Source organism: Tyto alba, unplaced genomic scaffold (genome assembly GCF_018691265.1).
Source record: "Tyto alba isolate M040663 unplaced genomic scaffold, T.alba_DEE_v4.0 Super-Scaffold_39, whole genome shotgun sequence".
Classification (NCBI taxonomy): Eukaryota; Metazoa; Chordata; class Aves; order Strigiformes; family Tytonidae; genus Tyto; species Tyto alba.
In genome coordinates this window covers 7425239-7450766 of record NW_024881314.1, presented here as the reverse complement: position 1 = coordinate 7450766, position 25528 = coordinate 7425239, and the positions used below count along the sequence as shown (strand labels likewise).

The 25528-nt window shown below is 56.8% G+C and overlaps 2 protein-coding genes across 6 annotated transcripts; both read left to right on the top strand.

Annotated features, from left to right (window-relative positions):
• The first annotated feature begins 894 nt into the window (after nucleotides 1–894).
• On the top strand, nucleotides 895–6708 carry FADS6 (fatty acid desaturase 6). 2 transcript variants are annotated; one of them, XM_033002359.2, is made up of 7 exons: nucleotides 895–1030; nucleotides 1267–1589; nucleotides 2339–2505; nucleotides 3003–3183; nucleotides 4066–4253; nucleotides 4839–5018; nucleotides 6014–6708. In XM_033002359.2, the coding sequence occupies exons 2-7, from the start codon at nucleotides 1271–1273 to the stop codon at nucleotides 6161–6163; spliced, it is 1185 nt and encodes a 394-aa protein (XP_032858250.1). In that variant the 5' UTR covers nucleotides 895–1030; nucleotides 1267–1270; the 3' UTR covers nucleotides 6164–6708. The 2 variants fall into 2 exon arrangements, with proteins under 2 accessions (XP_032858250.1, XP_032858249.1); XM_033002358.2 differs by having other exon boundaries at nucleotides 896–1030; nucleotides 1264–1589.
• A 2597-nt stretch (nucleotides 6709–9305) lies between these two features.
• Nucleotides 9306–20228, top strand: FDXR (ferredoxin reductase). 4 transcript variants are annotated; one of them, XR_006166269.1, is made up of 13 exons: nucleotides 9306–9403; nucleotides 10212–10309; nucleotides 11425–11520; nucleotides 12769–12891; nucleotides 13460–13573; nucleotides 14095–14196; nucleotides 15543–15650; nucleotides 15876–15960; nucleotides 16589–16788; nucleotides 17095–17266; nucleotides 17739–17912; nucleotides 18394–18573; nucleotides 19225–20228. XR_006166269.1 is itself a non-coding variant. In XM_042802406.1 (12 exons), the coding sequence occupies exons 1-12, from the start codon at nucleotides 9358–9360 to the stop codon at nucleotides 18755–18757; spliced, it is 1449 nt and encodes a 482-aa protein (XP_042658340.1). In that variant the 5' UTR covers nucleotides 9306–9357; the 3' UTR covers nucleotides 18758–20228. The 4 variants fall into 4 exon arrangements, 3 of the variants coding, with proteins under 3 accessions (XP_042658340.1, XP_042658341.1, XP_032858242.1); XM_042802406.1 differs by lacking the exon at nucleotides 18394–18573 and having other exon boundaries at nucleotides 18627–20228; XM_042802407.1 differs by lacking the exon at nucleotides 19225–20228 and having other exon boundaries at nucleotides 18394–18741.
• Nucleotides 20229–25528: the final 5300 nt, after the last annotated feature.

The window sequence follows — 25528 nt, the reverse complement described above, 5'->3', positions numbered from 1 at the left end:
GCTGTTACTGGAAGCACTGAGCCTGTCCCAGTTTGGGGTTGGGGTACTCCAACAGTAGGTATAACAAATGAGCCTTGTCTATGGATTTGCTAGACGTCAGTGTTTGTCAAGGTTTTGGTGGATCCGGTGGCCTGATTTGGTTTCTGGTTAAAAGAAATAACAAAGTAAGAAGAAATCTAGCACCCCTAGATTCTAGCAAGAAGCAATGTATCTTTAGCCTTCCTCCGTAAAAACATGGGGCTCAGTCTGTGCACGGGCATCCCAAAGCTTTTGGGGTGCCTGTGCTGTGGCTGAGTGATTAATCAGGAGGCAGCAATGGAAAAGAGAAGAAATTCTTAGTAAATTCCTGAAAACAGCCCAGAAGAAAAGAGGGACCCTGTGGGAGCCGGGGTCGGGTGCCATGGCTGCTAGGCACAGATTTGGGGTGGCCTGGTCCCTGATGGGTACCCCTGGGCTCAGCATCTCCCCCCCCCCAGCACGGAGGAGGATGCCGAGTGGCTCCGCAGCAGCAGTTTGGACACACAGGCAGCTGCGCAGCCGTGCACTGCCCCCTCCTTCCCGCAGCCTGCTCCTTGCTGTGAAAAAGGGCTGTTTTTCTCCCCAAAACGGCTCCCTTGTGGGACAGGCAACATTTCCTCCTGCTTCCCGGCAGAAGTGAAACCCTATCCCCATCCTCAGTGCTATGCTTGGGTTTCTTGGGGCTATTTCTGGCACTTGGCTCCTGTGTCTCCAGCATTTCCACCGCTTTTCTCCATCTTTTTTTCCACTCCTTCCTTCCTCTGCTGCCCTCACCTCCTCGTGCCCTCAGCCGAGTGTCCTCCCCATGTCCCCACCGCGATGGCTGCTGCCCGAAAAGGGCCGCCAAGGCGGATTATTGCCATTGCTAATCTGCATTCTCCCTCCTCCCCGTCCTCCCCTGCTCCTCCCTTCTCCAAATCGCTGCTGCACGGCACCGGTGTGCGGTGCCGCACGGGCTGGCCGGCTGCCCCGAAACGGCCAACGCCGGGAGAGCCACCGTGCCCGGCCTGGCGTGAGTAGGGGGCTGTGGTGGCTGGGTGGTGGCCGGGGTGTCCCCGGCGTGGGAGGCTGGGTGGCTCCCTGCCTGTCTCCCCCGGCTGCGTCCTCCTCGGGTTGTTTATTTTTTTCCATCCCTGCCCTTCCCGTGTCCTTCGGTGGCAGCGGGAGCCGGGAAGCCCGTTTGAGGTGGGTCGGGGTGCTGTGGGTGCTCCTCTGTGGGTTTTACCCTGCGTGGCCTCTGCTCAGCAGGGAGATGCCGCTGGAGGACGGGGACCCGGTGAGGCAGAGGGGACAGCGGGTCAGTGAAGCTGGAGACCCCCCGCTCCGAGGCGCAGCGGTGCCCGATGGCAGCAGGATGGAGGTGATGGCAGAGGACTGGGAGCCGGGGCCGGCGCTGGGTGAGAGCGATGTGACATCCAGGGGGGGCCCGCAGCGAGCGGGGCGGCACGAGGAAGCCCTGATGGCCGAGCTCTCGGAGCTGGTGCAGAAGGTGGTGAAGAGCAGCAGCTGGTGGGAACGGCACGGTGTGGATGTCAGCATCCTCGTCTGCAGCTTCCTCCTGCTCCCAGCAGGTAACTCAGCTCAGCCCCCCCAGACTGCAGCCAGGGGGGTCCTGGGGGGGTCCCACTGCCTCCTCATAGTTTTTGCACTGCTGGTACAATTTTGTGCTAGAAGCCCATTAAGCCTGTAACAAAGCTGCAATAACCGTTTCACTCCATGCCATGGGGCACTCTGACCCCACTGGAAACCCACAATGGGTGATGGTGGCACCCGGGGTACAGCCTGGGGTGAGGGGACGGTGCCTGGGCAGCTGGGCACAGGGCAGGACAGGGAGCAGTGTGCCCTGCTGTGGGACAGGGAAACCCTGGCAGTTTTAGTGACAGTGGCCCTGTCCGTGGCGAGTGCGGTGGGATGGGGTTGAGCATGGGGCTCTGGCAGCATGACCAGAAAGCTGCAGCTGGTGTCTTCTCTTGTTTTTGAACTCCTGGGGGGTACTGAAATCCTGGCATGATCATATTTGTCACCAGTGGGATTCCAGCCAGAGCTGCGGGATGGGAGCTGGCACCAGCAGCACCCGTTGCCATCGTGGCTAGAAGTGGCCAAACCTTCAGCACGACGGTGAGCATGGCTGGTCCAGCCGTGCAGAGCAGTGTGGAGGGAAGCTTTCTGGCTCAGGCAGTTTAAATACCTGTAACTATGTCTGAAAAACAAGTTTAGGGCAGTGGCTGGTGTGTTTGGGTGTAGCAACACCTCTGGCCTGGCTACAAGTAGAGGGAGGAGAGGAGGAGCATGAGCTCCTGCCCAGCTGGTTTCTCCACAGGGTTCCTGTGCCTGCGGTCAGCCCAGGCCATCCCTTTCCTGGCGGGTGTCCTCACCCTTGGCGTGGTGCATCACACCTTGACGGTGAAAGGCAGCCACCTGGCCAGTCACAACGCCTTGACAGAGTCCAAGTCCTGGGGCAAAGTGTGGGCCATCTTCTTCATCGAGGTGAGTGGGACCGGGGCAGGGACAGGGTGGCAGCGTCCCCAAAAGCCCCATCAGCACCTTGCCAGCACCCCAAGCCCTTCAGGAACAGCCACTGGAGAACAAGATGGATCCAAACCCTTCCTGATCCATGTGCGGGAGGGTTAAATGAAAAGTGATGCTACACCAGGGAGTACCAGGAGCATCCCTACTTGTGAGGCTTTTCCTGGAGTTGGAGGGTTGGGGAGCTGAGCCCCCAGCTGGGGACAGCCCCTGTAGTGTGCTGGACTGTGAGGCTTCATGTCAGTCCCCTTGGCTGCAGAGCAGGATAATGTGTTGTGAGGAATGGTGGGAATGGTTTCTAGTGCTTAAGTTTTAAGAAGTCCATTTCCAGACTGGTTTGGAGCCTGTGGGGTGCAGCGTATCTCCCCTGGGTAATTCTCCTGCCAGTCCAAGCCACGTGGTGCCCGACCCTGGTGCCGAGGCTGTAGGCATCACCTCTCTTTTCTCTTCCCTCCCAGCTCTGCTCAGCTTTTACAGCTGAGCAAGCCACTTACAATCATGTGAAGATCCACCATGGCTACACCAACGTCATCGGCTTGGGGGACTCCAGCACCTGGAAGCTTCCTTTCCTGAACCGCTACGTCTATATGTTCATTGCGCCTCTTGCGGTGCCCATCATAACCCCTCTGGTTGCACTTGGTATGTGTCCCAACCGACTTGGGATGGGGTGCTGGGCATGGTGAGCTTGCTACTGTCCAGGTGTCACCCCTCTGAAGGGTCCTGCTTCATTTGGAGGCATCACATTGACTACACTGGCCTATGGTGGGACACAGCGTTGCCGTGAAGGCAGACGATGCTGCATCTGCTCTGGGGAAGGCATCTGCTGCATCTCTCTTTTGTGCTGGTGCTCAGAAATGCTTCACGTTTTCTTATATTGGGTCAAATGTTGGAAGTTCTGGCAAAAGCCATCAGGAACCTGAAGTGCCCTAAATTTGCTCGCCTTTGACTCAGACCCTTGGCCACGGCAGGGTTCAGCATTACATGTAGGTCTCTGAGCAGTCAAAGCATCATAGTGGTTTTGCTGACTGTGTGCAAGGTGGAGGTGTGGGGGTCTATGGGGACAGGGACACAACGAGCTTGGGCAGATGAGGGAGTGTCTTGGGGGAAATAATGGTACCAGGAAACAATCAGGGAGAAGAGCCTAGAAAATAGTAAGAGACTGAGAAAGTTCAGCCTTGTCAGGCTGAACACACACCTCTGGGCAGTGCCAAAAATGCAGACAATGACTTGGCAAGTTGTAAAAAATGAAGATGGAGGCAAATCCCTGTATGATGATGCACAGTCAGAGCCTCTGTCCCACTGCCCTGGTGGGGCTCCAGGCCCCAGCTCCAAAAGCCAGCAGGTCAGCAGGGCTGGGGGGGTTTGGGCCTACCTAGAGGATGGGGAAAGGGAGATGAAGAACAGGATGGGTTACAGTGGGCTGTAGGTTTATTGGCATTTTGGGCATCCTGGCTGCTGGAGCAGCAGTGGTGGGGAAGCATCAGCACCTTGCCCATGTGTTGCCTCTTCTTCCTCATGCAGATTTGTTGAGGAACGTAGAGTGGAAAACAGCTCTCCGGACCCTCTGCTTCATGTTTCTGGGTCTTTACTGCCATTACTGGCTGCTGCTCCACGTCTCGGGCTTCCAGTCACCATGGTCTGCCCTGCTCTGCATGCTGCTCACCCGCTCCCTCCTGGCCCATCCCTACATCCACGTCAACATATTCCAGGTAGAGACCTGAAGCTCCAAGATGTCCCAATGGTGCTGGAGACAGGCCAGTCATCACCCAGCACTGGTGACACAGCCCTGACACTGCTGGCTGGGGCTTGTGTCAGCTTAAGGCGAGCAGCCTCAGTTGTCACATCCCTCATGCCAATGTCATCATGGTGAGGATCATGCTGGTGGTGCTGGGGTGGAAAGAGGTGGCCTGGGGAGAATGTCAGGGCAGATGGGTGTGAAAGGCTGAAGGGTGATGTCCTCTGCGGTGGCTTGCAGGACTGGGGGGTTGGTGTGCTTGAAGGTGTAGGTGAAACTGGTCCTGGGACAGCGAAAGGCTGGTGGCTCAAAGTGGGGGTGCATTGAAGAGACAGAGCCCAGGTTCTCCTCAGTGGTTCCATGGACAGGCAAGCACAGGAAGGGGTGACTTTAGGGACAAACCCAGTTTTGGTGGGGGTTGGCAGCCAAACCCCAAAGTGTGACTCAGCCTGGTTGGCATCTTTCGTGCCCTCGCAGGGCCAGAGCCGTGGTTGGCTCTGCCAGGAAGGGGCCGGGGGGTGGTGGGTGCCACGGGGTCCCCACTCTGCCTCTCCCACAGCACATCGGCCTCCCCATGTTCGCGGCTGATCGGAAACCCAAGCGGATTCACCTCATGAGCCTGGGTGTCCTCAACCTGCCCCGCAACGCCCTACTCGACTGGTCCTTTGGCCACTCGCTCATCAGCTGCCATGTGGAGCATCACCTCTTCCCCAGCCTCTCCGACAACATGTGCCTCAAGGTGAGACGGCCCTGCAGAGTAGATGAGCGTGTTGGGAAGTGACATGGGGATGAGACCACCCATCTCCCACCACCTCTTCTCCTGCCACCGGACCTCTTTGCACTACTCTCCCCATGCTAGAGACCTCTTGCTGCTTTGCAACAGCCCCTAACCCACCTCCCTGTAACCCCACTCCTGTTTCTTCTGGGTTTCCACTCCCTGTTCCTTCCTCTGGTCCCAATTCCAGTCTGCATCAGCCTCTTGGGATCCTCCCAACTCTTCCCTTGGGAAAACATCTCCAGCACTGCGCAACCTGGCTTATGGTTCAGCTGGCATCCAGGCAAATCCCCTGTAATTTTGGTCATGCCCTTACTCGTTGCTCTGAGGTATGGGGTGTGTTCAAAATGTGGGCTCTGGGTGCTGTCTCTGCTTGAGGGGATCCCAAGGCAGGTCCATGCGCTGCCCTTCAGCATGGGTTCTCCACTCATTCAATGCTGTGCACTTATTTTCAGTCTCAACATTAAGTAATAGTAATAGAGGGAGCAGGAACACCAGTGGGTTTGGGGTTGTGGCCTTTGCTCGAGCTCATGGGGCCAGTAGGACCTGCCTCCCTCAAAGGCGTGTTACAGGGAAGGGGTAATTAAGCTGATGGCAGCTTCCCAGACCTGTCACTCAGCCAGCTGTGTGGGCACGTGGGGATAACTATGGGTGCAAGTGAGGAGCATGCGTGGCTGTCCCTCATTAAAACTTCATGAGGGCATCTCTCCTAATCCTGAGCCATGCAAAGGTGTTTTGCTAGGGTAAACTCCTTATGTTGCCACAATCAGAAACCACCTTCCTCTTAATTTTCATGGTAAAGATGTTATAACTGGTGCTGCTGTCTTCAGCCCCATTTTGGGCATGTGAGACAGGTTTTCTGGGCATCTTGTGGGGACCTCAGCGATGTCTCAGGCTGGGAATCTTGTACAGGTGCCGGGGCATCCTGCACAGAGCTGACTTCACCTTTGCCTTTGCAGATCAAACCAGTCGTCTCCCAGTACCTGAAGCAGAAGAAATTGCCATACAATGAAGACACCTACGTCTCCAGGCTCCGGCTCTTCCTGCAGCGATACGAGGAGCTGATGGTCCATGCTCCCCCCATAACGGAACTAGTCGGCATCCAGTGAGGATGGGGCCCCAGGACATGGGGGGCTGTTTCCCACGAGGCACATCAGGGATGGTTTTAGCAGGATCAGGGCTACACAGACAAATGCTTCCATAAAGCCATCGTGTAGGAAACATCTCTCCCCAATGTCTTGCTTTTGGCTAGATAACGATGCACGGAGCCATTGCAGGAGGAGAGCTGGGTGGTGCAACGCCAGGGACAGAAAAAGCAGGGGGTCTCCCCCAGTTATTCACAGCCAGGGCTTAGTTTTATCCACTCCGCTTTCATGCTTGGGGAGAGAAAACCCCGGTTTGCTGGCTGGGGCCTCCCTGCAGCAGGACCTGGGGGATGCAGCTGGGAATGTGACACCGTGTCCGGAGCTTCTGGAGTTGGTTTCTGGCTGAGAGCCACCAAGATCTGCAGGAAGGGGCTGCAAATGTGTGGTCGGGGGCTCAGGGAAAGGGTGGACGGTGCGGAGGGGGTTGTGTCACTGCTGCCTGCGCTTTGCCTGACTTCGGGGTAAATCAGTCCCTTCTAGGAACAATGATTTGGCAAATTCAGCCTTAACACGTTGAAGTGCAGCTTCGTTATTACTGGGTTTTATTGCTGGAGCAAGCCATACCAGTATCCCACATTGCCCAAGGCAGGGCTGTGGGAAAGACCCTCGCCCCATGTGGGGTATCTGTACTGGGGTGCCAGAGGTGACCCCAGACCTCATCATTACTATTGTAAGGATTTAGTGGGAGAATCACCAGCCGAAGACAGTCTGGTCTCCACTGAGCTGCTGTCAGTGAGAGGGATGCTCAAGTGGCCGGTTCCAACTCCCTCTGGGATGATGTCCTTGGTTTTTCCTGGGGTGCTCTGCTGTTCCAAACATGCCAGACCAATGACAAATTCCAACCCAATGTCCCAGTGGGGAGCTGGCAGCAGAAAAAACAACTGGCCCAACTGGGACAAACACAGAAGCCGGTGTTGACCCTGGATTTGTGAGGCTTTGCTCTGAGCCTGGGGTTTTGCTTCCCAATTTGTGCTGTCCCCTCACAAGGGTTGGACCATCCCCCCCATCCCCACAACTGCGATTTATAAGGCTCCACAGTGCAAAGGTGTCCCAAGGCACAGGGATGCTCTGCTCTGGTCCCGGCCCATGGCAAGGTGAGGGTGGCAGTGGGCAGTCTGTGGTGTTTTCCCTCCTGTGGGCATCATGTACCCTGTTTTCCTTCACCAAACGTGGGGACATCCTCAGACACCCACTGGAGAAATGTCTCTGTGGCTGCTGTGACATGGGGCTGGAGCCAGGATGGCCACAGTGTGTCCCTGTGTAGCAGATCCAGACTTGGGGTGGGGGAAGTTGGCCCTGGATCCATCCAGTGTGACCTCTTTGACAACAGAAACAGGGAATTACTGATTTATCCTGGACTGGGGCCTGGGGGATGCTGATGCCCTGGGCTGGTGGCATCGCCGTGTCACCTCTAACTGGCCCCATGCAGGTTTATCAACCCAGGACATTGTGAAACATCCAAAGGGCAAATTCTTGCCCTTTGATTGTGGGTTAGGCCAGATCTATAGGTGGGGAGGGAAGCTGTGGGGTGGGGGGGTGGCTGGACCAAATGGCCTGAGTGCTCATGGGGGGGTCACCCGGGACCAGAGGGTGGCAGAGACCCTCCCCAGAGCTGCCCTCCTGCCCCTGTGATTAATTTCTTAATTGAGCATAAAAACTAAATTATGCTAAATGTGCCAAACCAACAGTGCTCCCAGCTCCAGCGAGGAGGGGGTGAGCACTCATTAGCAGTGCTTTTGGTTCAGATAGGGTTATCTGAGCCTCACGTGTCTCTGCTTATGGGCACAGAGTGCTCTTTCTCCTCCCCTGTTGCAAAGAGATCAGTCCCAAAATGTTTGTAAGCATTGTTGGGAGCAACAGCCCTTTTCAAAGCTGTTTTTCATGGATATTGTTTATCACAGTGCCATCTAAAGGCAGGTGTTTGCAGGTCCTTCAGGCAGCAGGAGGTGACTTGTGATTTAGAAAATAGGTGGATTATTCTCTGTCAGAAGTGACAGACACAGCAGAGGTTAATGGGGAAAAGAGAGATTTCTGCCTTGTGCTCTGAAGCCCCCAAATTTCCACCTCAAATTTAAATGCCCCATATTTAAACTCAGCGCTTTTTGTGGATGATATCGATGCTGGTATTTGGAACTGTGCCTCCAGCCTCTCCTCTCTGGGCAATGAGTTGGTCGTTGCTGTGCTGAGCCAAGGCTGGGGCTAAGAGCACAGGCACAGACATTAAAGCCATCAGAAATCCTGGTCTTCACTGCAAACACCCTGAAGGAGCGGGTGCAGACGGAGGCATATGGCCAGCTGCCGTTCTCAGCATGCTTTTGCAGAAAGCCATGAACTAATTTTCAAGACCATGTGAGAAAGCGTGTGGGTTTTATGACCCTTATTAAAATCAGCTTTTAGCTGTAAACTCCTCTAGGTCTTAATTGCATTTAAAAAGCCCTGTTAGTGCTCGTCTGCATGCTTTGGCATCTGTACAACCCTTAAACATCTCCTGGGCCCACTGAGATGATTTTTCTGCCTGGTATGTTGTGTAGGGGCTGAAGCAAGATGGGGTGCTCTTGCACGGAGGGTGTGAGTAGTTGCATTTGAAATGAGCCAAGTGATGGGGATTAAGGAGAAAATAAAGCAGGGACCGTGTGGGAGGCTGGGGATGGGGCTCTGGCAGCAGCGTTTATCCACTGCCTCTGGCAGTTTTATCCTTTACTAAGGGGATGCTGTGGATTTCTCCTTGCCAGGGGTGGGCGGCTACACAGGGAGATGGTTAAAATCAGTCTGAGCTTCGGTTTACACCGGAAGACCTCAGCAGTAAGTCATTCTTGGCAATAAAGGGGCGCCCGCAATGAGCAGCCGCAGGGAGGATGCTGATGCGGGGAGCCCCAGGCAGGGTACCGCGGAGGTCTCGCCATAGAGAGCGGTGGCGCGGGCGGCCGCGACGCAGCCTCTCCTTCCGTACTTCTCTATGGTGCCGCTCGTTTCCGGATGGCCGTGACAGCAACCGCGTGCCGCTATTGGCTGCCGGCGAGGGGGCGTGGGCACGCGGCTCGGTGGGGGGCGGAGTTATGCAAAGCATCTCACTTTCCAGCCTCGCGATTGGTCGGCGGGGAGGAGGGGCGGGGCGACGGCGGGCGGCGGCGGCGGCGGCGGCGGCGGCGGCAGCCGGGATGGGACCGGGCGTCGCGTGCTGGAGGGGCGGTGGCGTCCCGCGCGGTGAGGGGCGGGGCCTGGCGGCGTCACGGGGCAACCGGCGCCGGGGAACCGCGGGAACCGGGGCTGGGGGGAGTGGAACCGGCGCCAGGACAGTGGGAATCGGCGCCGGGGGAACCGGGGCTGAGGGGGGAGAACGGGGGAACGGGAACCGGCGCCGGGGGAGGGAATGGGAACCGGGACCGCGGGAACCGGGGCTGGCGGCGGGGAACAGGGACCAGGAGACCCGGCGCTTGGGTATCCGGGGCTGGGGGTGGAACGGGAAACAGCACCGGTCGAACCATGGCTGGGGAGGGTGGAACCGGGGCCGGGGGATCCGGATCTGGGGAGCGGGGAACGGGAACCGGGGCTGGTGTGGGTGAACCGGCGCCGGGGGAATGGGGAAACTGGGACCGGGAGAACCGGGGCCGGGGGAACCGGGGCTGCGGACACCATGCCTGCCAGGCCCACGCTCCAGCCCCGGTGGAGCGAGGGGCAGGAGTGCAGGGACACCCCCCCCCGCCCCGTACGGTGCTTTCTGGTGCTGCTCCCGGGGCCAGGGAGCCCCTGCGGCACCCCCGGCTCGGCTCGGCCGTTATCACCAAGGCCGTGGGCTGGGCCGAGCGCGGGGGCCTCCGGCCTTGACCTCGAAACGCTTCGCGCCCCAAACCTCTTGTGCCGGGTACATAAAGCCCGGGCTTCCCCCGCCGGGCTGCGGCCATGGCCGGCACGGCGGGACGAGCCCCTGGGGGTGGGTGCTGGGTTCGGGGGAAGGCCCCGCGGCCGGGCCTGGGGGGTGGCACCTCATCCTCTCTGTCCTTCGCACCTCCAGGTTTCAGGCGGTGGCTGGCCTCGGCTGCCCCCGCTCCCCGCGTCTGCGTGGTGGGCAGCGGGCCCGCCGGGTTTTACACGGCTCAGCACATCCTCAAGGTACCGGGGTGGGATCTGCCCGCTGAGGGAGGCATCTCCGCGCTGCCTGGCTCTCAGCGGCTTGGGGGGTGGTTTTGGGGGGGCTCCTGACCCTGCCCCAGCCAGGGTCTGTGTTGTTTGGGGGGGCTGCTTGGGGCAGCCCAGACCCCACAGAGTCCTCCAGGCTCCCTTTACCTGGGGTGGGCACTGCAGCCCCCGTCCCCGGGGCTGGACCCAGACCTGGCCGGGTCGCTGCTAGTTCAGCCCAAGTGATTTTTCTAGAATCAAAGAAACAGCAGAGATCTGCCTCTCTCGGAGCTGTTGTCACCCAACAGGGATGACATTAGCGGTGTGTTAAAGGGAATGTGCAGCTCTCCTGCTTCCCCCAGTTGAAATCAGGCACACGGTTAATCCTTTACCCAGTGTCTGTAAATGTTAGTGCTTTGGGCAGTCAGGTCTCTGTCAGGAAATGAGACGCGAGCACAGAACTGAGCTGCTGGCACCGACCAGAGATGCAGCAGCTTAACCCCGTCATTAGACTGTGCTGTGCTATCTCCAGTACGTGTTTGGAAAATAGCTGTTACTAAGCCTCAGGGACAAATTTCAGGGCTGCTTAATCTCCGGGAAGAGGCTGACTCAAAATACAAGATAACAAAAGCCTTGCAGTGAAACATCTGTCTGAAGCTCCAGCTCTGAGGGGACTCAGCTCAGGGGGATCTCAGGGCATGGGCATCTCTCCTGGGAGCTGGCAGATGGCCTGGCATGTCCCCCAGCACCCGGGGTGCGGGGCTGGGTGCTTCCCAGCCAGTGTGGAGGCTCTTTTGGTAGCCTGATGGGTACTGCAGAAGAGAAGCTGTGGGGGGGGGTAGGAGGATGGAGAACCCCCCCGAGATGTGCTTGGTGGTGGTTGGGGTCACACTCTCTACTACACCTTGCGATCTGAGCTGGCGGTAACAGGTACAGCATCATCCTGTGCGTGGAAGAGGCTGCTTTTGGCTATGGGATCTTGGTGCAACCCTCCCTCCTGCCCCATATTTCCTTCAGCAGCAGGCGAGCGTCGCGTGTCCCTCCTGAGCTGCTGGGCTCATGTGGCCTTTGTGTCCTTGTCCCTTAACCATGACTTCCTTCTCCTGCAGCACCACGGCGGGGCCCAGGTGGACATCTATGAGAAGCTGCCCGTTCCCTTTGGGCTCGTCCGTTTTGGGGTGGCCCCGGACCACCCTGAAGTGAAGGTTGGTGCCAGCTTCTTCCCTTTGTCCACAAAGATGATGATGGTGGTGGGTGCAGGCAAGGCAGTCACCATCCTTCCTGGTGCCTCAGGGCTTGCTGTGGTGTGGAGCATCTCCTCCTTGTCCGTGCTGAGACCCAGCAAGGCCATGGCTGGGTGATATGGGGTGTCTGGTATTAGGGCTCTGGACAGCGGGTCAAAACCATGGGTTTGTGGTGGGACGTGCTGCTGCTGGTGCTGGTCAGCCTGGCCTAGAGCGAAACCAGGGAGCGCGGATGGGTTTCTTTGGATCAGGAAACTTTGTGCTGGCGGGATCCTGCCCGCTTGCTGCAGTTGCTGTTTGCTCTGTTCATACCTGCTCTGGGTGCCTGGGAACGCACAGATCTGCTATTAGGGGTGATGGAGTTGGGCTGTAGATGCACATCTGGGCAAGGAGAAGTTAAACCGGGGAGCTCTTTGACATCACCCATTTTCCTTTTCCTCGCAGTGGGTGTGAGTGGTACCCAGGGGTATCGGCTGTGTCTGAGCTGGGGTAGAGGTGGCTGAAGCGGTAGGACACAGGAGATCCTGACACAGTGATATCTTGTGATGGTTTCCTCTAATCCCTGGAGAGCATCAGACCAAAATACCTGAATGCCTTTGAGCTGAGGGAGGAGGAATGGACATAACTGATGTGGGTTTGGGACAGCGCTTGCAGTAAGGCGGTATCCATCCTGTTACCAGGCTGAGCCCATCTGGAGCTGCAGGGGAAGAAGTGGTTGCTTTGCTGTGTGAAGTGGTTGTTTTTGCTGTGTTGCTCAGAAAGGAAGGCTCTGGGCACCATCCTGCCCTGCATCCTCTCTTGATGAAGTGGGTTTTAGGAAGGGTTGAGATGAGAGGCTGACAGAGGTGGGGGTCTGGCAGGCAGCACCCTTGATGGAAGGGGTTGTTTGGTGGGACTCCCTTGGAAGCCTCATCTTTGGGAAGCATTTTTTTCCTACAGAAGGGTCCTGTCCTCCCCAGGCGCGTGCAAAAGATGGATTTTCCTTTCCACAAAGGGTGGTGGAAAGAGTGCCGAGTCACAGCTGTGCTTATCTCTCTGTGAATTATCTACGGCTCTTGTTAGATAAAAGTCTCAGAATAACTGACTGGGAGAGGGGGAGAAGCATCTCAAGGCTGGGGGTGACGGGGACGAGGACCTCCTGTCAGCAGCAGGCCTTGGCCCCAGCGGGGGCTCGGACATAACTCCCCGGCGTTTGTTTGATCTTGGCAGAACGTGATCAACGCCTTCACGCAGACGGCGCGCTCGGAGCGCTGCGCCTATTACGGAAACGTCACCGTGGGGAGGGACGTCACGGTGGCAGAGCTGCGGCAGGCTTACCACGCCGTGGTGCTGGTGGGTACCGCGCCTCAGAGCCAGCGCTGCCTTAGCTCCCCAGGAGTCGCGGGGAAGGTCTGCAGGGTTATTCTCCACTGGGATCTCGGGAAGAGGGCTTGGGTGAGGCATTTCTGGGTGCCTTATTATCGTGGTAAACTCTCTCAGCCTCGAGACAGCTCAGATGCTACGAGGCTTGTCCAAAGCCTTGCAAGGAGCGTGTGCTAGAGCATGGCATCAAATGTAGGTCTCTAAAACCCCACTTCAAGGGGCAGTGGTTGAGGAACCTCTTCCTTGTGATGGCCAATACCTGTTTCAGCCTGACAAGAATTTGCCCCTCCTGTTCAGTCTTCAGCTTGTCGTGCTCTGCCTTGGCCCAAGGAGGTCAAGTTAGGCTCTGGAGCCCAGGCAGGATGGGTGGATGAAGCCCCTGTGCTCAGGCTTTGTTTGGCCCCTCCACTGAGGATCCCAGCCCTTGGGAAGGGTTGGCAGCCGTGCAGCGTCCCTGGCAGCAGCTGAAAGGGGGAGATTTGTCTTTTGGTATCAAACCCTGCACACAGTGACATCTCTGACTCTGCTCCCTCCTCAGAGTTACGGCGCTGAAGATAACCGGGTCCTGGGGATCCCAGGGGAGAACCTCTCTGGCGTTTATTCGGCCCGAGCATTCGTAGGCTGGTACAATGGGCTGCCCGAGAACCGGGATGTGAGTACAGTGGTGTGGTTCCCTGCCCTTCCTCCCCGTCCTGCATCCAAATGCAGGCATTCAGCTCCAGATTAAATCCTGAAAGGCCCACAATTGGAAAAGATTAGCAGGCACCATGTTAAATCCTTCTTAGATGGTAGAAATGTGAACAATTTGCACATCAGTGAGAGCGGATTAGCTGGCTCTGTAGGTTGACAGCATGTTTTGGCCAGGCCGGATGGGAACCTGGGGGGGTGATGCTGTGCTTTGGCCTGAGGAGGTTTTTTGGGCAAAATAGCTCCTGCTCCCAGAGATGCCATAGCAAGAAGAAGGGGAGAGGGATCAGGTTGGGTGCCTGGAGTGGCTGTGTTGCTGTGTCTGCTTGGGGAGGAGGCTGGTGTAGAGTTTCCCTGTCTGCACTACCTCTTCTGGGGGAAAAGAGGGGTGGAAGGGAAATTTGAGTGATGGAAGCATGCCCAAGAGGGTGGACATCATGGAAGTCAGGTGGATTTGCCCATGGATGGGTCTTTTTTTCCCTGCAGCTGAAGCCTGACCTGAGCTGCGAGACGGCGCTGATTCTGGGTCACGGGAATGTGGCGCTGGATATTGCCCGGGTCCTCCTGTCCCCGCTGTGTCTTCTCAGGGTGAGTCACAGGGGTACTTCACACCGCAGAGGCAGTCTGGGGCCCAGATTCACTCCCTGCTGGGTGGGTGCTGGTTCCCACCCATCTCGGCCAAGCCTCAGACTCTCCTGTCTTAGGGGTCTTTCCCCAGGGAAGGCTGTTGTCTCTCGGGTGCACCCTATGGATTCACAGTCCATAGGGAGTGATCAAGGGCTGCAGCTGTGCCTTAGGTAACACTGCAGAGCTCTCTGGATTGCTGCTGCCCGCTGGGCTGCTGGTACCTAAAAAGTTGGCAGTTGAGCTTCATCCCTTTCTTATGAGAAGCAAAGGAGGAGCTACTTGCCCTTTTCCACCACCAAACTAGAAGCTTCTTCCATTGGGATTTATTTTGATTACTGTGGCTGAGGGCAGCAGCCTGATTTCTGCTGGTAGCACTGGGCACACTGGTGGCTGGTCCGAGATGGTGGACCTCTCCTCCTGCTGCTGTGCTCCCCCATAAACAGCTGGGAACTGGTGTATGCCAGCTGCTCTGTACAGCTGCTGGCCCAGATGGTAGAAAAGGCTCTCCCTCCTGAAGAAATGCTGTGAGGTTTGTTACAGATGTGCAACAATTTCCTGTATTAATATCTAAATTAAATTAAAAAACCCCAAACAAAACAAGAAACAACTTGGAGTCACTGACAACCAGTGGCTAAAGCCAGCTGGGAGACAATGCTGTGAAGGACATGGCACTGGAAATGAGTGTCAGAGGGTGCACGCAGTTTCCAGTTAAGAATATTGGTCTGGAATGGTTTATCCTGATTGTTTGGTGTCCCTCCCACTGTGGCTTCCCTGGAAAAGATCTTGCAGTCTAGATACATGCACACAATTGAAACAGAGCGTGGGGTTGCTGCAAGATGCCAACCATCAGTTGAGCCCTGTTGATGTTTGTGTTTGTTTGGAGCTGCCTGGGGCGGGCAGGCAGTGATTTGAGCGGTGGTTTGCAGTGGGTTTCACCCGAATGCCTGTATATCCTGAGTTGGGAAGTCACCCAACAGCATCTGCAGGCACCCCAAAGTTGAGGTCGTTGAAGGCTTTGCTCCATTAACCCCCAGGTTAACGTGCTTGGGTGGGTCCCCTGAGGCAATCTCAGGGGTGCTGGCTCGTTACTTCTAGTGCATTATGGCCTCAGAAAGTACATTCGGTGATGAGGGACCAGCTGTGCAAATAGCTCTGTGCAAAGGGAGATGGCTTGTTTTCCATCCTCGCCCAGGCTCTCTGCATGCACAGCCTGCTTTTCTGATGATTTTTCACCTTCAGAGGCTGTACCTTCCCCCCAGCTCCCTCCAGATCTGCCCTCATCCCACTCTCCTGTCTCTGTCTTGCAGAAGACAGACATCACTGACGGCTCCCTGGCAGCTCTCGCCTGCAGCAAGGTGAAGCGTGTCTGGCTGGTTGGGAGGAGGGGACCTCTCCAAGTTGCTTTCACTATCAAGGTAAGGCTGGGGGTGCTGGAGGGCAGCTCTGTTTCTCAGTGCTGAGCCCCAGCCTGCCTGTCCCTGGTGGGGAGAGGTGGTCTAGGAATGGGTGGGGAACCCAGGCGCCCTCCTTCCTGCACCCATTTGCTGGCTCCTAGCCTGGACTTCTGGGGGAAGAGGGCACGGGGCTGTTGGACAACCTCTCTGCCCTGGAGGTAACATCTTCCTGCCTGCAATTCCCAGGAGCTGCGGGAGATGATAAATCTGCCTGGTGCCAGACCTGTCCTGGACCCTGCTGACTTCACAGGCCTCGAAAGTGCTGTTAAAGGTGAGGGAAATGCACCACGCTCCTCCAGACGGGGACTCGCCTTGACAGGTGAGCATCCAGGATTGATCTGGAGACGCTCAGAATGCGCATCAGAGAAACCCTGTGCCTAACGCATGGCATGTGAAAGCCAGGTGACAGTGATGTGGCTTGTCCCCAGAGTGCTAGGAGGCCACAAAGACAAGGGAACAGACTGTTTCTCTGTTTGCTGCTTGGGAATGATGCTTACTCGCTGAGTGATGAGGGCAGGAGATTCGGGAGGGCTGGGGGAACCTTGCAGGAGAGATCCCAAGGCTGTTGATTTAAGAGCTTCCTGCAGAGCTAGATGGAAAACACCGAGTTCAAGGGTGTCCAGAGACTTGCTTTTATCCACAGGCTGCTGCCTCTGAGCACCAGCAAGACAGCAAAATCGCAGGCTTTGATTTGTGTGTCCCACTGGCCTTGAGCCTCTGGAGCTCTCCTGGTCACTTTGACTTGTAGTTTGTCATCTCAAAGGCGTTGGACTCCCATTGGCATGACAAACTCTGAATGGACCCTCACTGAAACTGCCTTGAGGTGACCTCGGCTCTGTGCCATGTCCCGAGGGGCTTTTGCTGAGGTTTCTGTCCTGAAGCGCTCTCTTTCTTCCTAGATGCCCCCAGGCCCAGGAAGCGACTGACTGAGCTGATGATCAAAACAGCCCTAGAGAAGCCTGGGGAGGAGAAGATGGAGGCGCAGGCAGCAGCCCCCAGGGAGTGGGGGCTGAAATTCCAGCGCAGCCCCCAGGAGGTGCTGCCCACCGCTGACGGGAGGCGGGCGAGGGGCGTCCGCCTGGCCCTGACCCGCCTGGAGGTATGGGCTTGGGGGGGGCTGGTGTGGCCCTATCAGGAAATCTCTCCAAAGACAAAGCTTGGGACTCTCTCCAAAGGCAGCTTTGTCTTCCCCGGCTGCTTGGAGTGGCCGCTGGCCGGCTCTTGGGGAAGCTGGTACCACTGACAAGAGCCTTTCCCCTTCTAAAGGGAGCTCTCTCTCTCCGTGCTGAACTGCTGCCTTTAGCAAACACCCCGGGGTCAGGGATGCCAAACGGGACCAGAGGAGGCTGCTGCTCTGCATCTGGTGACTCTCTGGTGGTCTGCAGCCTCTTCCTCCCTCTCTCAGGGCTCAGGTGACTCCGCCAAAGCCATCCCCACTGGAGACGTGGAGGAGCTGGAGTGCGGGCTGGTGCTCAGCAGCATTGGCTACCGGAGCCTGCCCCTGGACCCAGTGGTACCCTTCGACACCCAGCGCGGCATTATCCCCAACAGCTCGGGCAGAGTGGAGGGTGTCTCAGGTCTCTATCTGCAGGGATAGATGTGGGATGCGTGTCGAGCAAAGCTGGTGGGTTGGTTGTTTTGGAGTGGGAAGCTGTTCACCAAGGGCACTGATACAAGGCAGTCACATGTGTCAGTTGGAGAATGGAAACTGAGGAAATGAGCCACCTCTGTCAGGCAAGACCTGGCTTGTCCCCAGCTCATGTGAGGGGTGTCTGGTTTTGCAGCCAACAGCCCTGAAGGTTATGTGGTGGTTTTACTGGGCCTTGGAGTCTATTACTGAAGCGATGTGGCTGCTTAGTGCTGGTCTGCAGGTACCCAGATTCCTGTGACAGCACCGCCAAAGGGCCACACTCTTTTCCCACTGCAGGGGTGGATTTTTCCACTGCCTGCACCCTGATGTGACACCCAGGGACAGGGCAAGGACTTGCGGCCAGGAGGGTCCACAGCCACGTGCTGGACTGAACCTGGCTGCTCCGTGTGCCCATGCAGGTCTGTACTGCAGCGGGTGGGTGAAGAGAGGACCCACGGGCGTGATCATCACCACCATGAACGACAGCTTTGACACTGCCCAGTCTGTGCTGGAGGATCTCCAGATGGGTGTGCTGGACGTGTCCATCCCCAGAGAAGGCTTTGGGGCTGTGGAGAGCATCCTGCGCAGCCGAGGTCAGTGTTGGGGGGGGTAAGCTGCTGTAGCAGCCAGCGTGAAGGTATGATGCAGCCAAACTCCCCCTGGATCTGGGTATCCTGGGGCAGCAAGTCTGGCGAGGCACTTTTGGGAGCAAAGTCTGAACCAGGAAAATGCATTGTGCTCCTGTTCCGTTGCTCCAAAGCCCAGGGAGAACAGGACTTGAATTCCCTCAAACTCAGTGTCACTGCTAAGGTTAACAACCACTTTCTAGGAAGGGCCATTAAAAGCAGCACAAACCTTGGGTAAAATGTTGCTGTCAGCTGCCTAGACAGTGAGCTATTGCTCTTGAGTGGTTTTCCTATTAATCCTTCCAGGCAAGTTAGGGGAAAGATTAAAATGCCCAAGAGAGTAATTTGCTGTTGCTGTGTTTAAAGGCATTCAATTAAAGCGTGTGTGTGTTTTGCCTCTTAACTGTCTGAGGCTTAACGGTGAACTGGAAGTGTTTTGTCCCCTAAGGTGGTGCCGTGCTCGCCGTTGTTACGGCTCACAAAGGTCTGACGGATCCAAGTTGACTGGAACCTGCCATCCCTCTCCTCGTGGTGTTAGAAATTATTATTCCTTTGTGAGGCTGAAGTCTGACGCCGCGCTGGAAAAGGGCAGGGTTCGCTGGCACATCAGATCCCTGCTAACAGGGAGGTGAGGCTGAACTTGTTTTTACTTGGTTAAGTTCTCTCTCACCGTCACCCCAGGGGTCCGTCCTGTTTCCTTCTCGGACTGGGAGAAGATAGATGCTGCTGAAGTGGCAAGAGGCAAAGCTGCTGGCAAACCCCGGGAGAAGATAGTGGATCCTCAGGAGATGCTGCAGCTGATTGGTCACTAAAGCAGCAGCATTGGGAACGTGGTGCTGGTCCAGCTGGCCGTGCCAGCGGGTTACAGATGGGGTCTGGGAGCACGGGGTTTGTGCCTGGGGCTAGTGGCTGCTCTGGGGAGGTGTGTGACACTTGAGCCTCTCTAGTAATGATGAACTCTGCGTTCCCAAAGTGAATGTCTCAAAACATCAGGCTGCTGGCTGGCCCTGCATCTCTGCAGCCAGCTGCCACTCCTGGGGGAGTTGCTCGTCATTCGTGTCCTTCGAGCACTAATGAACTGGCCGGTGCAGGTGAGGGGAGATGTGCAGCTGGCAGGATCCCCGGCCGGGCACTGTCCCCATGGCAAGCCGCACAGAGAAACCTCCTGGTGTCTTGCTGCCTCCCCCCTTTAAGCCTCAAGCCAAATGGCTTCGTTGCCTTGTCATTCGTGCCCAAGCAGGCTTCTTTTAATCACTGTTTTTTAAATAAATCCTTCCAGGAAAGCCAAATTGGACCTGCTGCTTGAGTCTGGCTTCTTTGTCTGTGACTGACTTAATCTCGGAGCAGCCAGCCGAGCACCGCGTCTCCTCTCCTGCGACGTGTCCCAAGGCAATGCAGCTCCTCGTGCAGGGAGGGACTGTTTGCTCTCCGCTTGGTGTGAGCTCTAAACAGACAGACAAGGGCATTAACTTGCCTTCTGCCTCCCACAGTTAAACCCCGTCAGAGCCTGGGTCCAGGCTTGTGGCGTGGATTAGGATAACAAGCGTGTAATTGCCTTGTTCTGGATCACGAGGGATCCTGTGTTCGTTGGTACCTGCCAGCTCTGACTGGTGCAAGCAATGCCTTGAGCCCTTTCACTTCATTCAGTGGTGGGTTGTTTTGTTGGGTTTTGTTTTTTTTTTTTTGGCCTGTGTGTTTTGAAGCTTATTAAATGCTTCTCTTAGCTCAAATTGACTCTGGTGATGGTGTCAGGTTTTAGGTCGGATTACAAACCATGAGACATAATCTCTTTATCTGTGGAGCAGGGGCCGTGGCAGCATGGCCCCCTCCCCTGGCCGTCCTGCCACCCACCCTGTTCCTGACCCCCTGCACTCCCCACGGGAGCGCTGCAGGATTGCAACTGCTCCTCTCTGACCTGTGGAAACAGTGACAAAGGCAATTGGTGGTGGCTGCGTGTCAGAAACAAATCGGGCTCAGTGGTGGAGGCAGAGGGTAAACTGAGCCAGGGCAGCCGGCGGGGGTTTGTCTCAGGTCCACGCTCAACCTCCATCTCTGCTGAGCCCTCTCTTGTGGTCAAGGACTTGCCCACCGGGCACTGTACTCCCACCCCAACTCTGGTCCAACCTGAGGGAAGGGAGATCTCCAGCTTCTCTGTTTTTTCCTTTTTTTTTTTTCCCCTCCTTCTTTTTCTATTTAAATCTCATTTGCAAGCTCATTAAGAAACTCAGGAAATGTGATACTGGGAACTCGTACACAAACGAGCAATAAAGCTTTTGTCGAGCAGCTGCTTGTGTGATGTGGCTCTCGTTACGTCTCGCGGCTGATGCAGTCCTAATGCTGAACTCTTGAGCTGGAGATTACATCAGCTCAGGGTTTGGAGGTGAATAAGCGCTTTGGAAAGCAGGGTGTGGGGCCGAGGGGGGTGTGCACAGGGCAGGAGGCAGCCGTTTTGGTGGATAACCCAGCCAGAAACGTGACGGAAGGGGTGGTTGTGGCTGCATCAAATCTGCAGGTATCAGGAAGAGATGAGCTGCCTCTTCCTCAGGGTTTTCTTCCCCATGGCTTTGAATGTCGATGTCAGGGTGCTTTTGTAGCCGTCACACAGGCCACTGTGCTTGTGCTGAGCACAGCAAATGGCTGTTCCCAAACTGGAGATGCTTCAGGGTAGTTTTGGGGCTGCGATTAAGGGGTTTGTCTTTCTGTGCTGAGCCCAGTGTCCTTCCTCAACCCAGAACTTGGCCAAGGCCCTGAGGTTAATGTTGGGCTGGAGGAAAGCCGTGGGATGGTCAAGGTCAGCAAAGGGCAGGGATGGAGGACTGAGCGTCCTGGGCGGAGGAAGGATTGTTACAATTACATAAATCCATATTCAATACCTCCAGTTCCTTCTTCCTCTGCTGCCTGTGTCCCCAAGCCCCAGCTGGGTGTCCTGCTGCCTCCTGCCTCCCCATCGCTACCGGTGCTCTTCATCCTTCTCTCCGGGGACCGGGATGTGTCCAGCTTCACTTGTGAAGGTCCTTATCCCCTGTCCCTGTGTCATTAGGTGGTGCTGGGAGCAAAGAAGGGCTGAGTGGGGATGGAGGGGTGACCTGGCACCCCCGAGGCTGGTGGGGGTGTGACCCAGCTCTCTCGGTGCCTGCAAAGCCCCAGCAGCCAGGCGGGGCTCTGAGCAGGGTGAGGGCCCTCGCAAGCTCCCGTTCACATTTGGGTTCTGCTTTTAGGTATGATTAACCTTGTGTTTGCTCCAGGCATGGCCCCACTCTGGTAGTCCCGAGGGTGGCTGCCCCCCTCACCCTCCACTCTCCCGAGCAGCCAGAGTTGCAGCTCCAAAGCCATTTTCCACAGTAAGTAAGGATCCGGGAAGGCGATGCTGTGAGTGACACCCATCTGCTGTTGGAAGGAGGCCTGAAAAGCTGAAAGTTGTCACTGCCAGCTCTTAATGTGGACTTCCCTGCTCCGATGAGTTATGGCTCAGCTTAGCTTTAATGAGACCGCACAAAGCTGGTGGAGATCAGCATCTGGTGAGGGACAGCCTCGAGACCGGCTGGGCAAAGCTGCGCCGTCCCCTTCCCGCAGGTCCCTGCACCACGCTCTCCTTGCTGTCCTGTGCTGCTCCGCAGGGCAGCCGGGCTGGGGACGGAGCAGAGCGAACTCGTCACGGTGTGTGGGGGGGGTGGCACAGTAAGTGCTGTTTGGGTGGGTCTTTGCAACCTCCCACTGCTGCTTTGCGGTGCTGTGCCTCAGTTTCCCTGGGTTGCAGAGCTGCGCAGGCTAGCTCTTCTCTGCCCTGGGGCTCCTGCTTTGCATGGGCTGCCGGGCAGCTTGGAGTAATCCAGGGAAAAAGCAGGTCTGGGACACCCCGGAAGCTCCTGTTGATGCTGCATTTTACAATTACACCTGGGAAACAAGTGCAGAGGCTCTTGCTGGCTTTGCTAATAGGCTGCTTGCTGAACTTGGCCTTTTCAAACGAGTATTTAGAGCCTGTGAAGCGGGGTGCTCTGAAATAAGGGAAAAACCAGCTTGAGTCAGGTCTCTGGCCCGGCAGTAAAGACCTCTGCTGCCATTTAAAAGCCAGCTCATGCGACCAGAAAAATGGTGGAAAAAAAGCTTTTCCATAGCACGGCTAATGTATAATTTCCCAGCTCCATCCCCGGAGTTAGCGCGGCCGCAGAGGCGGTGTCCGGCTTTACGCCGTCCCCTCACCGCATGAATCACCGAATTGCGGCATCCGGGAGCCCGGGCGAGTCCGTCTGCGCCGGGGCTTCGCCGGGAACAGATGGCTCCGGAGAGTGCTGACTTCAGCGCTTTGGCTGAGCGCAGGCATCGGCCCCTGCGTGTACCTTCCCCTCGCTCGCTCGCTTCTCCTGCCTCGTGTGTTCTTCTCTCCAGATCCAGCCCCAGCCCCGGGCAGGGATGGCAAACACGTTGGGGTTGGGGTACCAACCTCTGGGGTCACTGGAGTGGGGTACCAGTCCCACTGCGCCCAGGGAACCACTTCCCTCCTGGCACAACATCACCCCTTCTCCGAAAGGACCCCGAGCGCATCCCTGGCTCCAGACCTACCCGAGGCTCATGGTTTCCAATCCCAGCCTTAGACACCCAACCCTCCCGGGGCTCTGGGCTCCCCGAACTCTTGCTGGTGTTTGGAGGGCTGTGCTGGGGCAGGCAGCGGCTGCAGGGTGGCTGTGCTTGGGGTGTTCTCCCTCTGCTTGGGGTGAATTGCTTTGGAAATCGTAGCTGTGTGAGCCCATCTCCCGACGCCGGGAGGGGAGCAGAGGTGAAAGAGATGTAAGCTCCCAGCAGCTGCTTTGAGGAGCTATTTAGGGATACGACAGCGGCAAATAAAGTTGTTGGAGGGAGAGGGCTGGTTACGCCCCAGAAAGAAGCTATTTCCTCCGTTCTTGAGAAATTTCCATTTCCAACCTGCTGGCTTTGGCTGCCTCATCCCCAACCTCTGGGGCAGCCCTGCAGGCACACACCACCCCGGGGAGGAGGAATTATCCCTGCAGGGATGAAACCATCCCTATTTATTTTAACTCCCTTAATTACTGTGAGGGTAGGACGCGGCGGCAGCAGAGCGGAGCTGTGCCGGATCCTTGCCGTGCGTGTACCGTGCACAGCACCAGCCCCGTGGCTGCTCTCCCACCTTTTTCCTTGCTCTGCTTTCTGCCTTGCTTGTTTTTTGTGGCTGCTGGGCTCCATGATACCCACCAGCTCTGTGTGGTTATTTAGACACCGAAGCCTTGAATACCTTTATGGGATGGAGCAGATGGGGGAGGTGGGGATGGTGCCTGGCAAGTGGCTCCAGGAGCCTTCACAGGAAGGCAGGACGGGAGAAAGGTGACCTTCATCCGTGTTTGCTTCCTAAGTGACATGCAGAGGGACAGGGCGAGGTGGGTGCCCAGGAGAAGGAGCGGCTGGGCTCAAACCTTCTTGATTTTTGGCCAAACTTCTGGGGAAGCGGGGTTGGCAGCTGGTTTGGGTTGAGTGCAAGATCAGGTTGGGTGCGGGACCGGCATGGGTGCAGGATCGGCATGGATGCAGGTCCAGGGCTAAATCTCAGGTGTCACAAGTGTCACCTGCCAGACTCAGCTCTGGCAAAGGGACCTGTGGGCACGGGGCTGTGTTTTCCCTGTCTGATGGTGAGTGCTGTTAGTGGGATGCAGGCACCCGTGGGGACAGTCCAAGCGGGCTGTGTCACCCAGCTGCCACCCTGCCCTTCCAGGGACAGCTCTGGCTTTGTGTTGGCAGTGCACAGACCCGGGTCCTCTTCTTCCCAAAGTCCTGGTTTAGGATGCACTCAGGTTAAAAACCTATGGCCGAGTTTCTCCTACAAATAGGAAGCAGACAGTAGGGACTTGCCCTCCAGAACTGGAAATACTAAAGACACTGACTGGAGCTGTGCAATGCTGCCTTGGCTGTGGGTGCACCTCCGGGGTGGATGCTGTGGGCAAGGGCTTGGGTGCAGGTTTATGCTGGGAATTGATGGGCTCCCATTGACCCTGCAGGGCTGGGGAGGGATGCAGAACAGACGGGGCTGGGGTAGGGTGTGCTGTGCAGAGCTTTACCCCAGCTTGGGATGCGGCAGGCTGGCAGGGTTGCGATGGGATGCAAGGAGCCTGCGTTGGAGCCCAAGGTGCTTTCTGACCTCAGTGTTGGCCTGGATGGATTAGTGCGAAGCTGGACTAACATCAGCCTCCCGACACAGTCCTCCCACATCCCCCCCTCACTCCCCCAGCCCGGCTGCCAGCGGGCTCCTCTCTGCAGGAGGTGGCTGCACGCCGGGAGCTGTCAGAGCACGGTGCTTTGCATTTATCAACCTGCTTTCAGAGCCTCCTGCAAGAAAAGACGCTGGGGAAAGGTAATGGGGTGATGGAGAAGTGGGCTGAGCTCCCTCGTGTCGGGGCTGTGTTGTGGGTGAGGGACCTGATGAGATGCTGAGGGTACCAACCCCTGCAGTGTGAAGGAGGAGGATGAAGGAGGGGGAAGGAAGCTTCATGTTTGTGTTATCATCACCCAGCCCAGAAAGCCAGGCAAAGAGGGCACAGCATCCCCGGACAGGGTGGTACCCAGGGGCTGGGGAAGTCAGAGGTTTCCAACCAGGAGGAAAAGTCCAGCTGCACCTCCTGGGGTTGTGGGCTTCATCTCGGGGTGCTGTGGGTGCTTCTGTTTCAACCCAGACCTTTGTAGCCATCAGGGCACTTTTTTTTAATGTAAAAAGGACCTTTGTTGTTTAAATGCACAAATAAGGTGCGCTGCTGATTGCAGAACAGTTCTCATAAGCTGCATCGTGGTTTGGTGGTCCAGACCCAGCAGTGGGTTGGATTCTGGGAATTGCTGCATTTTCCCCTTGAAAAATGTTGTGAGTTTTGTTTTTTAAGACACTGAAGGACTTTGCCAGGAAAACTGAAAGCCTGGAGGTGAGCTCTCAAAGCAGACGCTTGCTCTGCAGCCTGATCTGCCGCTGGCCAGGGCTCTACCTGGGTTTGGCTCCCAAAGAGACATGGCTGGGGGGGGGTCCAGCTTGTGTGTCACCACCAGTCCTTGCCCTCTGCCATTTGTCCCCACTGCAGACACCCTCCAGCTGTGCCCAGCTGTGCTGCAGACCTGGGTTTGTCTGTTTGTCCCATGTGTGGGGTTTGGGCAGTGATGGGAGTTAAATGTCCCATGGGATGGAGATGCTGGAGGGTCATGGGTGCAATGGGGAAGCCGGGTATTGCACCAGGAGGGGTGGGGGTGTTGCTGTTGCCACTCCTCGTTCCACCTGCATGCTGGCAGCTCTGCTGGGAAACATTTTCCCCCTGAAACATCACTGGGGGCTGAAATTGGTGTGAGCCAAGACCCTATGAGGGATCCAACCTGGGGAGCAGCCAGACCTGGGAGGGGTAAACGAGGCCCCTGAGCTGCCAGCGGGGCACTAAGGGCATGGGAGCCGCTCAGGGTGTCCATGCCAGCCCCAAGGGACCAGGTCCCCAGAAAGCTGGTCCCCCGGGCCCAGTTACACCCAACCATGAAGGCGACAGAAGGAGCTAAATGTTAAACCCAAGAGCCACCCTTTTGTTATGCTGGGAAAAGGATTTGAGGCA

Coding starts and splice junctions, on each gene's coding strand:
- FDXR (XM_042802406.1), top strand. CDS start 9,358: ATGGGACCGGGCGTCGCGTGCTGGAGGGGCGGTGGCGTCCCGCGCG. Junction 14,197..15,542: donor CCCCGCTGTGTCTTCTCAGG/GTGAGTCACAGG, acceptor TCTGTCTTGCAG/AAGACAGACATCACTGACGG. Junction 16,789..17,094: donor TGGCCCTGACCCGCCTGGAG/GTATGGGCTTGG, acceptor TCCCTCTCTCAG/GGCTCAGGTGACTCCGCCAA.
- FADS6 (XM_033002359.2), top strand. CDS start 1,271: ATGCCGCTGGAGGACGGGGACCCGGTGAGGCAGAGGGGACAGCGGGTC. Junction 2,506..3,002: donor GGGCCATCTTCTTCATCGAG/GTGAGTGGGACC, acceptor CTTCCCTCCCAG/CTCTGCTCAGCTTTTACAGC. Junction 3,184..4,065: donor AACCCCTCTGGTTGCACTTG/GTATGTGTCCCA, acceptor TTCCTCATGCAG/ATTTGTTGAGGAACGTAGAG.